Genomic DNA, 15510 nt, shown 5'->3' on the forward strand with positions numbered 1-15510 from the left:
ATTACCTATAGGCATGCAGGAAAACAAATTTTAAATGAGGCCATGCAACTCACTCACCCTCACAAGCTCTTTTTGTGTGTTACTTTTAATTTGGTTGTTTTCCAGACCTTGACATTTTAAAAGAGGAAACTGATGTACTTTTTTTTAAATGTAGAAACTATGCATAAGTACAACAAGACTCATATCTTGTATAATCATAAACCTTACTCTGGATGAGAGACAGGAAGTCTCAGAGGGTGGAGAGCAATGCAGCAAAATCTTTTTGGCAGGAACAGCCAGTAGGAAGTTCTGGCTGAGAGTTCCCCAGAAGTGACCTGGCCCACCAACCACAACACACAGGGCTGGGCTGCAGGAACAGGGAGGCACCTTGGTTTGGATCATAAATTTTGGGGGTGATTATTGTGTTGTTGTTTTTTAAACAGAGAGCCAGGAATTAGATTCTCACCTTGTCTTTGCTGCTGACCACCTGCATGAATTGGTGAGTTGATTTCCCCACTCTGGGCCTCAATTTACTCTCTTTCCAAATAAGAGAACTGGGTGAAACCATCCTTAAGCTTCCTTCACACTCTGAAGTTGTGATTTTCTACAATTCTCTGCATTTTACACTCTCAACAAATACTGTGCAGTTAGATTGAATCCTGCATTAGGACCCCATTGTCCCATTTTAATTTTGTACTAGAGAAAATTGCTGTATGCAGAGAAGTTGTTCTCCAAGCTATGATTTATTTGCCTTCAAAGTGGGGATTTTTAGAACTATCTTATAAAGTTGGGGGCTACCTCAAGTTTGTATCCATGTGGTGAATGTAGGAAGACAAAGAATCCTTCACAGACTGTAGAGTTTGGAGATGATGGCACAATATGGAGATTCCTTGTGAAACCATTCCCAAGACTAAACTCCACAATTTTTTCAACTTTCCAAGCCAAAATTCCATGCCCATTAAATAGTAACACCATGTTGTTCTCTCTTCCCAGCCCCTGGAGCCATCATTCTATGTTTTTAAAAAATTAAATTTATTGGGGTGACATTGATTAATAAAATTTTATAGGTTTCAAGTATATAATTCTATGACACATTGTCTGTATATTGCATTGTGTGCCCACCACACAAAGTCAAATCTTCTGTCACCATATATTTGACCCCTTTAGCCTTTACTACCCTTCCACCCTCCTTCCTCTGGTCACCCCATTCTTTTGTCTGTGTCAATGAGGTTTTTTTCCTTGTTTGTTCACTTGTTGCTTTCAGTTTTATATGTCTCTATGAATTTAAGTACTCTAGGTGCCTCACAGAAGTATAATAATACAATACTTGTCCTTATATTACTGGCTTACTAGTATTTCAATTAGCATATTGTATTCAAGGATTTGCCACTTGGCTTTTAAATTTAGGATGGGTAATATCTATATGTATTAATGTTAATGATGTCCACACAATAATGTTGAGTGTAATGGTTAGAATAATTCTGTTTATGTAGAATTATGAATGTGTATAAACATATATAAAGAAAGAGGAGGCAAAATGAGAAAGGAGAAAAAGAAAATATAAAGGATATCTATAAAATACTCGTCAGTAGGTGATAGTTAACATTTAAGGAATTTTTTGTTTTCTTCTTCAAACCTTATTCCTCTTTTGATTGCATTTGCTATGTTATACACTATTTAAAATAAAACAGTTAAAATATAATAAAAGAAAATGAATTTACATGATATCTGAGAGGGCAGTAAGCTAGAGGCTTCCAACTAGGCCCCAGGTTCTAGCTTCAGGCTCAGAATCAGCACATTTGCAGTCTTTGGGCATGAGAACTGAAATCTGCAGAGGAATTCAGAAATATAGAGACTTTTAAAAAAATCCTTAAGATGTGGTAAATCTTTAATTTCTTTTTTTCTGATTTTCTCTTTTTTTATGTTAAGTAAAATACTTAACATAAGACTTATTCTCTTGACAGCTTTTTAAATGTACCATGTAGCATTGCTATATCTATAAGCACAGTGTTGTGCAGCAGACCTCTAGAATTGATCTTGCACATTTGAAACTTTATACATGTTGTACAGCAGCTCCCCATTTCCTCCTCCGGCAGATCCTGGCAAACACCATTCTAGTCTTCTCTTCTATGAGTTTGACTATTTACCATACCTTATAGAAGTTAAATCATGTCCTCCCGTGACTGACTTATTATACTTAGCACAATGTCCTCAAGGTCAGCATTAAAATAAGAAGGAAATCTTGCAATACATGACAATATGGATGCAGCTTGAAAGATTGGTTTTTAAGATTAGAAAAATAGATATGCATATTTGGTCTATTAAACCACAAAAGCAAGGAAGAAGCCAAGTTGCCAGAATATGGGAACAATTCTGGAACTAGAGACCATCAATTCAAATTCCCTAAGGTCAGAAAGAATGAAATGGATACACCCAAGGATGCAAAGCAAGTTGTATACAAATTGTCTGCCTCTCCGTTGGGGAGACCTCCAAATGTTTACAGTTTTCTCCCAGGGACATCCTCAATGGATGGATATATCAAGCAGGCTTAGTTTTTCAATGCTTCCCTTGCTTCCCATATTCAGTTATGCTTCTGAAGGACAGATCATCTCTTGGACAATGAAGAAACATTTTAAATTCCTACAAAGTCTGATCTGTGGGAGTTTCATATCATTAACTCAAACCTTGGGTCCTAACTGAGCTCATTGCCTCTTCCAGGATCTTTAGCATCATGCTGTCACAGTCCAAGACCGAGGAAGCCTTTGACTCCACTTTGAAGGACATCATTATCCCCCAAAGAGAGAAACCTGGATACATTTATCAAAAAGAAGATACACTGCAGAATGATCTTCAAAAAGAAACCACAGTTGTTGGAGTAAGTCCACCTCATTATAAAGAGAACACTAGGGAAATATTGTGAATGTTTCCCGACTACAGATCTACAATGGGTCTGGGAGAGTCGTTTATTTTTCTGTGTGACTCCAGGCTAATTGGGCCATGGAATGGGACTTTATGGGAAGACTGTATCCTCTCCAGACCTTTCTTCAACAAAAACCACTGGGTCTTTTCTACTTGTAATCTACACAATGAAGTCTCTTATAAATTTGCCTAAATATAGTGGAAATATTGATTTAACTGCATATTTTACTCAATATGATTAGATTAGTTCATTTTAGTTTGAGCTCATTTCTTACACATTTTAAGGTGAGATGATCTGAACTAATCTCAACCATACATTTTCTCCCTGTTTATCTGAGTAACTATAAGACACCCCAGCATCTTAGATTCTCATCCTTCAGATTCAGGACTTTAATTCCCACACGGTTCTAAATATCCCCTTTTAAGTCCCAATTCCTACAAATTCCAGCATTGGAGACCTGCCCAGTTGTGGCCTCTGGAATTCAGGGTCAGTTAATTGCATAGTCCTCTTTATTCCCCCAGTTGTGTTTCTCCTCCTCTCCTCCTCTCTCCCCAACTCAAAGGCCTGCCTCTTCATCTATGTGCAAACAGAAGTCTGGCCCTGAGGGAACTGTTTCACTCCAACCCTTACTTCCAGGCATGGAAGTGAATGCAGTGTCTTCTTAGCTTCTCTTGGATGCTTCCAGATCAATCTTTCCTTCTCATCTATACTCCTACTTTAGAATCTCACTTCAGCACCCTATTGTCTGTGTCCATGGGTTATGCATGCATGCATTTAAGGTCTTTGGTTGATAACTTCCCACCCACCCTCCCCACCTGCCCTCTGAGATGACATTGGTTTAATTATAACTCTGCCCGTTTTTCTGAATTTATTAACCTTAATCACACACACACACACACACACACACCCCTTCTGGTTTATGACTATAACCTCAAATGGACTAAAAAATCTGCCTAAAAGTACCTATTTCTTTCATCCATTCACTTTCTTATTATCCCAGAAAACGATTTTATACATTTCCTCCTTCAAATCTCATAAGTTTTTTCCATCTCCATCTATTACTTTGTTTTCTATAAGACTAAAATATTGAGGCAATTTGGATAGAAATGTCCATAAACTGTGATTCATCTATAAGTACCCATGTCTATGTCCATACATTCTTTCTCCTCACTCCAGCTTCTAAGAATAAAATATTTGTCTAGCCAGTGTGGCTCTGTGGTTGAACATTAGCCTATGAACCAGAAGGTCATGGTTCAATTTCTTGTCAGGACACGTGATCCCCAGTAGGGCGCATGCAGGACACAGCCAATTAATGATTCTCTCTCTTTATTGATGTTTCTATCTTTCTCTCTCTCTCCCTTACTCTCTGAAATCAATACAAATATATTTTAAAAAATAATAAAATGTCTATATAATTAATGACAATCCTCCCTCTGTGCAGTAAATTTCATCCCTTAATATTTGTTTCAGTAATTCTCCCTGCAAAATTCTTAATCAATTTCATAAGCATAGAATCTTACTCTGACTTTTCCCATCTCGAAAACAAACAAACAAACAAAAAATCTAATACTTTTAAGTTTATGTTCTCCGGCTAATGACCCATTCATTACTTGCCTTTCCAGTAACTGTCCTCTAAAAGGTAGGAAGTCAATGTCTCCAATTACTCTTTTTTTTTAAAAAAAATTTTATTGATTTCAGAGAGGGAAAGAGATAGAAACATTAATGATGAGAAAAAAATCATTGATTGGCTGCCTCCTGCATGCCCCCTACTGGGAATCAAGTCCACAACCGGGCATGTGCCCTTGCTGGAATTGAACCCAGGATCCTTCAGTCCTCCGGCCAACACTCTATCCATTGAACTAAACCGGCTAGGGCTCTCCAATTACTCTTGAATCATATTCAATGGTATTTGCCTCCTTTGCTACACATTACTAACTCAATTTTCAAATCTCTGTTGTTAACTCTATTGAGTTAATGAAAGTGTTCTTGATATAGTTGACCACTCTTCTACTTGAAACATTTCATTCACTTAAGGCTTCTTAGACATCACATTCTTCTGTTTTCTTCTCTTTCCTCCCTGGCTGTTTTCTTTTATACTTTTTGTGAATTTCTCTGATCCTAAATTTGGAGTGCTTTAAAGCTCAGTCCTTGTTTCTATTCATTTTCTGTATCTGCTGCAATGGCAACCACATCCAGTAACATGACTTTAAATATTATCTCTAATATGACTTGGGGAAATAAAATTATATCCTTTGCCTGGACCTCTGTTATAAACTTAAGACTCATACATACAAATGCTTAGGTATATCTTCACTTGGATATCCACTAAACATCTCTCCTTTATCCTGTATAAGACTGAAATCCTGATATTCCTCCCCAAACCCACACCTCATACAATATTTTCTATCTTAGATTTATGTCGATGCCATCATTTCAGAAATTTAAGCCAAACCATTTGGAGGCAACTTTATTCCTTTCTTAAAAAAAAATTTTTTAAAATTGATTTTAGGGAGGAAGGGAGAAGGAGAGATAGAAACATCAATAATGAGAGAGAATCATTAATTGGCTGCCTCCTGCATGCCCCCTACTGGGGATCAAGCCTGAAGACCATGCATGACAGGGAATTGAACCTTGGCCTCCTGGTTCATAGATCAATACTCAACCACTGAGCATACTAGCGGGGCTCATTCTTTGCTTTCATAATCCACATTCAAACTTTCAGCAAATTCTACAGGTTTAATCTTCATAGTACATCTAGAATCCAACTACTTCTTGCTATCTTGAAATCATTTGGCCTGGCCCTGCCAAGGCATCAGGGGTGACTTAATTAGATGTTTGGCCAAATATAGCAGGCTAGTTTTTAAGTTGATAATTTTGTATGGCCCTAGAATGATGTTATAAATATCTAAATGATCCATGGCAGAAAAATGATACCTCACCCTCGAGTCTTGGCCATTTGTGTTGGTTTGTACAAGTTATTTTAACTTCTTAAAAAAAATTATATATATATATATATATATATATATATATATATATATATATATATTTAAAATCCAATGATGAATAAGATAAGATGAATAATAGCATTAAAGAATTTCTGTTCTATTTTAATTCCATTGAAATTGACCCCTTTATTAGCACTCCCTTGGTAAGTTTTCTTTCTATATCCATGTAACTGGACTGCTGTCCAGAAAAAAATTTTTCCATCTACTTTTCCTAGAACCATAAAAATTTGTCAAATTTTCAAAATAAAGTAAAAAATGTGCATATAATTATTCCCTGATTTGCTAGTTTAATTATCCTATCAGAAAACAAAAAATGTTAGTAGCATATGAATTTCTCTTAGAGAATGCTTATTAGCTTCTTCTAGCACATTTTTTTTCTTTTTCTTTTTCTTTTTACATTTTCCCTTTTTAATATGACACATTGTAACATGTTAATATTCTTTATAATTCACAATGTACATTCAAATGCCACTTATATCTTTTTAAAGTATATTCTAGTATTTTTCCTCTTGTCTCTTATAGTGTATTCATATCCTGTGTTGCCTGATGATTTCAAGTTTTGGGGCGATTTTGGTTTCTTCTCCCTACTCTTCCCACCTCAAGCCAGCAGTTTCCACCATGTTGATGTCTGGGTATCCATTTGTAGGAGCTCTGTGCGTGAGTAGAAGGGTGTATCCAAGAGGGGATATGCTTAATAAATGCTAACTGGTAAGCCTTGGAGTAACTCAGTTCTGAGAAGTGGGGAGAAAGAAGGAAAAGGCTAAGACCTCCAATTTTCCTTTTGTTATCATCCCATATCATGTCTCTGCAATTCAGGAAGAGCGGAGAGAGGCTTAATCAGTAAGAATCTCAGGGAGTGAATGGGTGAGACAGATGGCAGGAAGATAATGCAGTGGACATACCAGCATTTCTAACCTGGCTTTACAGTATGCCTCTGGAAAAGGAACATTTTTTTCATCCTTCTTTGGGCCTTTAATGAAGCATTTGTATTACCTTCAGTTTAAGAATAGTCCACCTGTCAGATAGAGTGACATTATAATAAAATGACCATCACTGCTAGATGCCACAGGTTTACAGAGAAGTAAATTAGCAATGGTAAAATTCACGCAAGGCAGGGTACTCTTGCTATAAGTTCAAAGGCAATCCTGAACACTTGGAAACCTTGGTTGCTGCTTCCCATCTAATGACTCATGAAGGAAGGACCTTCTTTTGGACACTAGTCATACCCCCCCCCCCCACACACACACACTTCTTTTCTATGTAGTATCCTGTAGAGTAGAAAAAAGTACATATTCTGGGCAAATGAATTTTATCAAGGCATCACTCCTGTATGAATACAGTCTTGTGTGGACACAAATCATGCAGTGATGTAAAAAGGACATGCTTCTGTTCCAAAAGCATAATTTGCCCTTGACTTTTCTATCTAACCAGTAGTTGTGGCTTCCACATAGAATTAATTCATTCTGGAACCTCTTTGTGACAACTAAATCTCTAAGCCACAGCTTAACAAATATTTTAGCTTCTCAGAATACCCTTTTCCATCAATTGGGTCCTTAACATCACTGGAATCAAATATTGACTTCTGGGGCTTCATGATGAGAGACTCTTCATGAAGAGTTCGACCCATTTTCCTTGGCTCCCAGTTTAACTCAGGCCACCTACACCAATGGCTTAAAGCCCATGTGCTTCTGCATCTTGAACCAACAAGTGCTTCTGTTGGCTGCTCCCATCTTCTCTCCCTTCAAATTATTGGTCATTCTCAATCTCCTTTCTTTCAACCATGTAATTTTTAATGTACAATGAGATTTATTATGGAATTATTTTAGATAGTGAAACATTACAAACAATGAAATGTCCAACAATAAGAGATGCGCTGAATAAATTATACATCAGCCATATGATTAAATACCTTGCAGCCACTACAAATAAGGCTTTAAAGGAATAATGATTCAGTGTGGAAAGGCTAACAAGATGATTGTTAGTGAAGAAAAACTCCCACATAAAACAAAACTCTATTTACAATTAAATCCAAGGAAGAAAATCCATACACATAAACTGCATTTACAATCAGATTCTGTGATTAAAAAATGGAGTTCAAACAATAAATATAAATAATTAAGAACACCCCCTCAACCTATTAAAAACAGTTGATTCTAAGTGGGGAGTTTCCTGATCCTTCCATCTCATATCAAGTGCTTTGCAGATACAGCTTCTAGAAGAGTCTGGCCTGTTGCAACAACTAGATATCTCTAGACTTCTGCTGTATGGAGATTTCTAGATCAGACTTAGGTCTGGGTTAGTAGTCAACCTTATAATTTATAACTCTCCTCTCTCCATACACACCTCCAGGATTCCTTAGCTCATACTGAATTTTCACTAACATGACTCCAGTTCTTGCACATCTGTTGATTCTTCAAAGTCAATGGTAAACATCCCGAGGGCAGAAATCAGACCTCTCTATCAATATGGACCTATACCATTCCTATAGTGTCATCTCCCTGTGTGGGATCCCTTATCACGTCCCGCATGGTTTAGGGTTCCTCTTCCAGATTCTGTGTCTGGAGAAGGCTGCACACAAACGAAAAGAGACTGGAAAATAGTTAATTTGGGAAAATGGGGGACCAGGCGAGAGTCCACCTCTAGCGGGAGGACTACCACTGCTCTGGCCTTGCTATCCTTTTTATTGAGGCTATGGGAAACACCTACCGTATTTTTCAGACCATAAGAGGCACTTTTTTCCCCCCAGAAGTGGGGGGAAAAAGTCCCTGCGTCTTATGGTCCAGATATAGCCTACACATATACTTAAAAAAAAAAAGTTTTTTTACTTGCCCGGCTCTGTGTGGTCTCTGTGTGCTTGCCTGGCTCTAAAATGGTTCTAAATGCTGCTGTTTACTTTACAGGGTTGATTACATGTGTTTATGACTGTGATGTTGGGTTTTAATGCACATAAAATATTTTAGGACACTATTTGTTTCAGAATCGTTTTTTCTTCATTTCCCTTCTCTAAAAACTGGTGCGTCTTATGGTCCTGAGCGTCTTATGGTCCGAAAAATATGGTATATCCTTTAGGCAGGAAGTTCCAATAATAGACAATCAGCAAGAATTTACATATGATTAACAGGTGGAGGTTGCTTTAACTACCAAAGTCTCAACTAAACAATGAGTGAATAGCTCCTACCTTTCAGAACAATTAAAGTTGACCAGCCTTCCAGATTTCCTTTTCACGTTTCTCTATTAGTGACAATGTTTGGTTTCTGGCATCCCTGAAAGTTTTAGATTACTTATTGACTGAGTGATTGATACATTTCCACAAAACAACTGAACTGATTATTTCTCTCTTTTCTGAGCAGTTTGCCATTACTGGAATTCTTTCCATTGTCTCTGGGAAAAAATCAACTAAGCCCCTTGTAAGTATAAAAGGAACTTCAGAGTTAATTCTTCCAGTTCAAAATTTCCATTTGACTATTTAGGAAAACAAGGCTTAGAGCAAGTGAGGGAACCCAAGTTCTTCCCACTGGTCCACTGGCTGAATTAGGAGTAAAGCCCAAATTCCTTGCCTTCAGACCAGTATTCTTTCCCCTACACAATGAAGCTCCAAACAGTGGAAATTTTTACATATACTAAGGATCCTTTAAAACTTACCTTGGCCCTGGAGATGGTGATGACCATCCCCGCTAGATCCTAATTTTTTTTTTCCTAAAAAAAAAAATTAAAAAATCTATCCAATAATGTGTCAATTTTCCTAAATGGCATGGGCAGAGGCAGAGGTGTGTGGGCTTAGATATTCTCTGGCTATTTCATTTACTCCTTCAAGAACAAGGAATTATCAGACTGTAGTCACTCTCCTGACAAAGGTCAGGAATTGGGAGGCAGGGGATGGAAGTAGCTGAGATCTTTGATCTTCTCCATATCAACATTTCCCTTTCCCCTGACATCTGCCCACAAAGATGACTTAGGAAAAAGCCATATCCTGACTCAGGTAGATCCAAGGTCTGGTTAGCCATGGATGAGAAATCATAAGATGTACTATACTGGTATATGCTCCTGAAGCTTGAAACTAGAGTCTGACCCCCAGAATCAGTGAAGAGGGTATTGAAGAGTTTATAGCATGGATGGAGTTAGAACTCTGGACTTGGTATCAGGAAACCTTTATTCCCATCCCAGCTCATCCCCCTATCCATCTGTATGCTTGAAAAAGTTCCTGCCTTCTCTGGACTTCAGTTTTCTTATTTACAAAATGTGAAAGATGAACATGTGGACCTCAAAGGTGGCTTCCCAAGTGCCCTGAATACACTGAAAGGGAAAATTATGTTTGGGATGACCTGACACAATATGGTCTCCACATGTGGGATACAGGATAATATGAGGGCTCGCTGCCCGCATGGCAGCTCCTGGCCAAGGTGCTGCCCATTTTCAGGGACTCAGAAACTTGAAGCCATATAGCTACTGGATCAAGACAGAAGAAGATAGGGCAACCATCTTCCCCAATACACAGTATCCTACAGTGATGCTTAAACAGAAAAGAGCATGCGCTGGGAATCTGATACATCAGTGTCTTTGCAGAGGAGTCACATCTTGTGAGAACCCCTTTCCCCAAAATGTAGACTATGACCCAGGAGTGAGTATGGTGAAGAGGCTCTTGTAGGCCTGATCCAGCTATAGAATGTATTTCAACTTTTCCAATTTGCTTCTTTCTTCTTTTCTGAAGCTGCTTCTTTATGAAAGAACAAGCCACAGATTGGTCTTCCCAAGAGGGACCAAAGGCCATATTCTAGAAGCTTTTAAAATTATTCTGTTGAGGAGTAAAGGGAGATTTTGGTGATATGATTTCTGTTTCTAGTGCTGCAGAGAGTCAAGGAACCCTTCTCCCAAAGCAGGAATTAATCCACAGATTTCCCCCCTACCCCAATTCAACAAATATTTACTAATTATATAAGGTGATGGACTAGACAGTGAGAAGAGATACACAGAGATGAAGAGACACAGTATGTGCCCACTAGGACTATGCAGATTAGAAGGAAGCTTGGTTGCAGTGCAGTGGATAGAAGGAATCAGAGTCATGTTCCATTTCTGTGATGAGATCCCAGTGCAGAATTTCTCTTCCAGGCCATCTGCAGTCTGACCTCTAATGCAGTGAGTTCTGTTGTCGCTGGAGCAGGCCTCTTCCTCCTCATTTACAGCCTGGTAGCCCTGAGGACTGTCTCTCAACTGTGTAACTCAGAAAAGGAGCATCTATCTTCCTTGCCTTATTCAAGGTACCCTAATCCAATATATGATGTCAAGAACTGTGTCCTGGATGGTGTCAGTCTCACAGTAAGTACTTTCAGATTGAGTCTCCTGTCATGTGAAATCTCTGTTTCCCTTCTGCATAATCTTGCTTTTTCAGCAATCCCTAGCCCTGTTTGTCTGACTGTCTGAAGACAGACAGAAGAAAATACAGTTGAAAGAGGCCCGTCAGCAGACTGCATAATATGGGGGATGCATTGTGCAAAGTCAAAAAAGGAATCAAGAAGGGATGTGGGTAGTTCATTCCTATAGTAGTCTTTCTTAAATTAAAAAAGAAAATCCCATTCTCAGTAGGTTTAACTCTCAAATTGTTCTCTTTTTTGTCTCCCCCTCACTGAATATCCAAGAAACACCACTCTTTATTTGAATTTCATTTGATTTGAGATATAGGTAGCCTCTATTAAGTTAGATATGGATTTTGAACCTGAAGCCCAAACATATAATTATTATACTTTGGCCTCATAGGTCTGGCAGAGAGAGGAGGATGGGAGATGGCTCGCCAGTGGATTTGACTTCTAGCAGAAATGCCAACATCTCTGGGCAGCATTTTCTTACCTCCTTTCCCCCAAACTTGATAGTCACCACCTGTTGATGGTGACAATCCTGGATTAGTCAATCCTCTGTATATTGGATCAGAGGCTAAAACCATCAACTCTGCCCCTTTATGGAAAAATATTTCTTTCTTTGTGATTCATCTCTATAGGAACTGTAGAGACAAAGACACTGTTTCTCTCTCTTTTTTTAAAAAAAGTATATTTTATTGATTTTTTTACAGAGAGGAAGGGAGAGAGATAGAGAGATAGAAACGTCGATGAGAGAGAAACATCGACCAGCTGCCTCTTGCACACCCCCTACCGGGGATGTGCCCACAACCAACGTACATGCCCTTGACCGGAATCGAACCTGGGACCTTTCAGTCCGCAGACTGACGCTGTCAGTCTCTATTTTGTTTGTCAGTTTATTTTATCCATTAGAGTCCACATATAAGTGAGATCACATGGTATTTGTCTTTCTCTGAATGGCTTATTTCATTTGGCATAATATTCTGTGAGATGAAACTGTTGCTGCTTATTTCCCTTTTTCTGTTAAGAGGTCCAAAAGAGAAAGCAGAAGAGAGAATTAAACAAATTTTCTCTGTCTCTAGTTCTCTCCACTCCTAGAGCCTTCATCCCCCAGTTTCCTCTCAGTCAGGCACAAAGGCTGGCTTATGGCACCAACAATCCCTGTTCTGATTTGCAGGGTGTCCTGGTGGTGATGCTTATCTTTTCTATGCTGGAGCTCTTATTAGCTGCATATGCTTCCGTCTTTTGGTGGAAACAGGTCTACTCCAGCAACCCTGGGGTGAGTACTCTGACATGTCACATGATGCCTGCTGGGTCCCAAGATTTGAGTTATGATGATTAGGTCACTGGGTATATATGGAAGGCGACTTTTATAGTGAGAAAAGAGTTCAATTAAAAGGGTTCCTTCATGATGACACGCTGGTCATCAAAGATCAGCTGGTGCCTATTGCATAGCAAACCAGTTAGAGAATTACTTACGATGAAGCTAGAATCACCTCACCCAGTTCCTTATTAAAGAACCAAGACTTGGATAAGTCACACAGAGAATGAATGATACGGACTAATGAGCTGAGACTGAGAACTTGCATCTCCTCACTCTTGTCATGGCCAGCCACCTGCCTCCCTCACCCAGTTCCCTTGTGAATGCGATGAGATTTACTAGGACATCTCTGTTCCACTTATGCTTCCTTACTTACTGTGTTCTTCCTTACTTCTTTTTTAGGTCTTGACATCATAATTTTAAATTTAAATGGGACCCAAATTTTTGAGAGCTGTAGCAAAAACAAGAGAGAAATATTTGAGAGGAATGAACAAATTATGCTTCAATTATGATACTATCAGAAAATGACAACATAATTAGCAGATTGGAGAATGGCTTTTGTTTGAACTAATATTGATACAATTATATATTAATATTATAGGAAAGTTGGGAGAGCTAGTACTCTGCAACATTTGTGGGGAGTGCATTATAAATATGTATTTGAAAAATCTCCAAAATCAAAGTTTTAAAACTATTAACAATTTTGATTTTTCCTAGAGTTCATTTTCCTTGCCTCAGTCACAAGATCATATCAAACATGTCAAAGACTTCTTCAAGGGTATGGCTATGAGTAACTGTTGGCTGTGGAGGAAAAGGAAGGAGAAACCCAGTGCTTATGGCAAAGTGTGATTAGACTTCCCTGAAATTTCAGCTATTTTAGATGCTGGAAGAAACTTTTTTTTAAAAAATAGCCTTTGTTTTGTATTTTGTCCATATGAGTAATTTTGTTGCTCTTATAAATAATTTCCCCAGAGCTCAGGTCAGTAAAATTTTATTAGCCTGTCTTCCGAAATGGCCATAAAATGTATAAACTTAAAATATATCTTTATTGATTTCAGAGAGGAAGGGAGATGGAGAGAGAGGTAGAAACATCAATGATGGGAGAAAATAATTGATTGGCTGCCTCCTGCATGTCCCCTACTGGGGATCAAGCCTGCAACCCAGGCATGTGCCCTCGACTGGGGGCTCTGCAGTCTGCAGGCTGATGCTATATCCACTGAGCCAAACGAGCGAGGGCTATATAAACTTGTTCTGGTAAACTAAACAGAAATCGATTGTCTATCCATAAATAGCAAGAGAAAATTTGCTGTTTTGTGCTATTGTGAATTGGCTAAGTCACGTGTCTGCAGGCTCTGTTTCTGTATTATTTTCACATGCATATTGGTTAAATAATAGATATTAGGATTGCAAGAACATTTTAATTAAAAATATATGGCTCTATTTCTGTCAATTGAATGGATTACATTCCTCTTCATTAAACATAGCTCAATGTTCTGTCTCAATGCCTTTATTCTTAAATATCTGGATTCAAAGATTATAATTTATCACAATCTAATGCTTTCTCCCATCTAAGTTCTGGACTGAATAATAAATTTGACATATAGAAATAATATAAACTTCATTACTGTATTGAAGTAAACAACATGGCTGACCTAATATAGAGATTCCTAATATTGCTCCTGGGTCTAGGTCTTGGTTCCTGTCCCAAAGGGGAATATGCAGCAGATGTGCACATGTATATTTTCCAAATGACATGTACAAAAATGGTCATACAGATAATAGCCCCCAAAGGCAAATATCCAACTAAACAGTAGAAGAAACAAATGAAAACTGTGGTATATTTAGGCAATGGTGGAGTAGATAGTACTTTGAGTGAACAAAGCACAATTCATACAGCCACATTGATAAATCCACAAAATAATGTTCAGGGGAACAAAAGCTACATATGAGAATATATACTGTATAATTCCATTTTTATAAAATAAAGTTTGAACATAAATAAAACTAAAATAGAGTGTTAGAATCAGGAGCATGGTCACCTTTGAGGGGTTTAATTGGAAGGGAAGCCAGAAGGCCTATGGTTCCTACAAATGTTATTTTTTCCTTTATCTGGATGCTGGTGCTGTGCATATATGATGTGTTCCCTTGTTTCTGTATTGCAATGGAATAAAAACATTTTAAAACAGTTAGTTTTGACCTCTTGTGCTTGTCTAGTTATTGAGTCATCCCTCACTTCTCCATAGACAACTTCCTTCCCCAAAGCCTGGAGTCATCCTTGACTCTCCTATTTGTCTCACATACCATATTGAAGCTACCAGCTAGACCTAACCTCAAAAACCTGCTAGATCTAACTTCAAAATATATCAAGTCTGATTACTTCTCACCATCTCATGAGTACCCTGGTTTATCATTTCCCATTGGCTTTATTGCAATGAGAAACCAACTGGTCACCCACACCACTCAGCCTTTGTTCCACGTAGCAGACAGGGGGAGTTTTAAAAATCTAAAATCAGATCATGTTATTTCTTTGCTCAAGCACATTCCATTTCATTCTGAATAAAAGTCAGAGTTCTTAAATTCCTTATAAGTCTAAACTCTCTTTCCTCTCTAATCTACTCTCTGACTTCTCTCTCACTTGTTCTCTCTACTCCTATCACATTGGCCGTGTTATATTATTTTCCCAGAGACTTTACACTTGCGAGCCTCTCTATCGGAATGCTTTTCCTGCAAGTATTTTCAATGCTTATTTTCTCACTTCTTTCAGGTTGTTAAATCTCTCAACCTCAAAGTAACTTTCTCCCACCAAACAACATAATATTGTAGCCCTCTTTCCCCTTCACTTGCTAATTTTTCTCCATAGTACTTACAGCTCCTATTTGAGTGTTTTTAAGTGTCTGTGTATGTGTGTGTGTGTGTGTGTGTGTGTGTGTGTGTGTG

The 15510-nt window shown here is 38.1% G+C and overlaps 1 protein-coding gene across 2 annotated transcripts; it reads left to right on the forward strand.

Moving 5' to 3' along the window:
* The first annotated feature begins 224 nt into the window (after positions 1-224).
* Positions 225-13472, forward strand: LOC118713701 (membrane-spanning 4-domains subfamily A member 7-like). 2 transcript variants are annotated; one of them, XM_036428597.1, is made up of 7 exons: positions 225-478; positions 2698-2854; positions 6427-6561; positions 9255-9311; positions 11011-11217; positions 12430-12531; positions 13291-13472. In XM_036428597.1, exons 1-7 carry the CDS (start codon positions 471-473, stop codon positions 13420-13422), a joined length of 798 nt encoding a protein of 265 aa, XP_036284490.1. In that variant the 5' UTR covers positions 225-470; the 3' UTR covers positions 13423-13472. The 2 variants fall into 2 exon arrangements, with proteins under 2 accessions (XP_036284490.1, XP_036284491.1); XM_036428598.1 differs by lacking the exon at positions 9255-9311.
* The last annotated feature ends 2038 nt before the right edge of the window (positions 13473-15510 follow it).

The sequence above is a fragment of the Pipistrellus kuhlii genome, unplaced genomic scaffold, assembly GCF_014108245.1.
Source record: "Pipistrellus kuhlii isolate mPipKuh1 unplaced genomic scaffold, mPipKuh1.p scaffold_m20_p_9, whole genome shotgun sequence".
Classification (NCBI taxonomy): Eukaryota; Metazoa; Chordata; class Mammalia; order Chiroptera; family Vespertilionidae; genus Pipistrellus; species Pipistrellus kuhlii.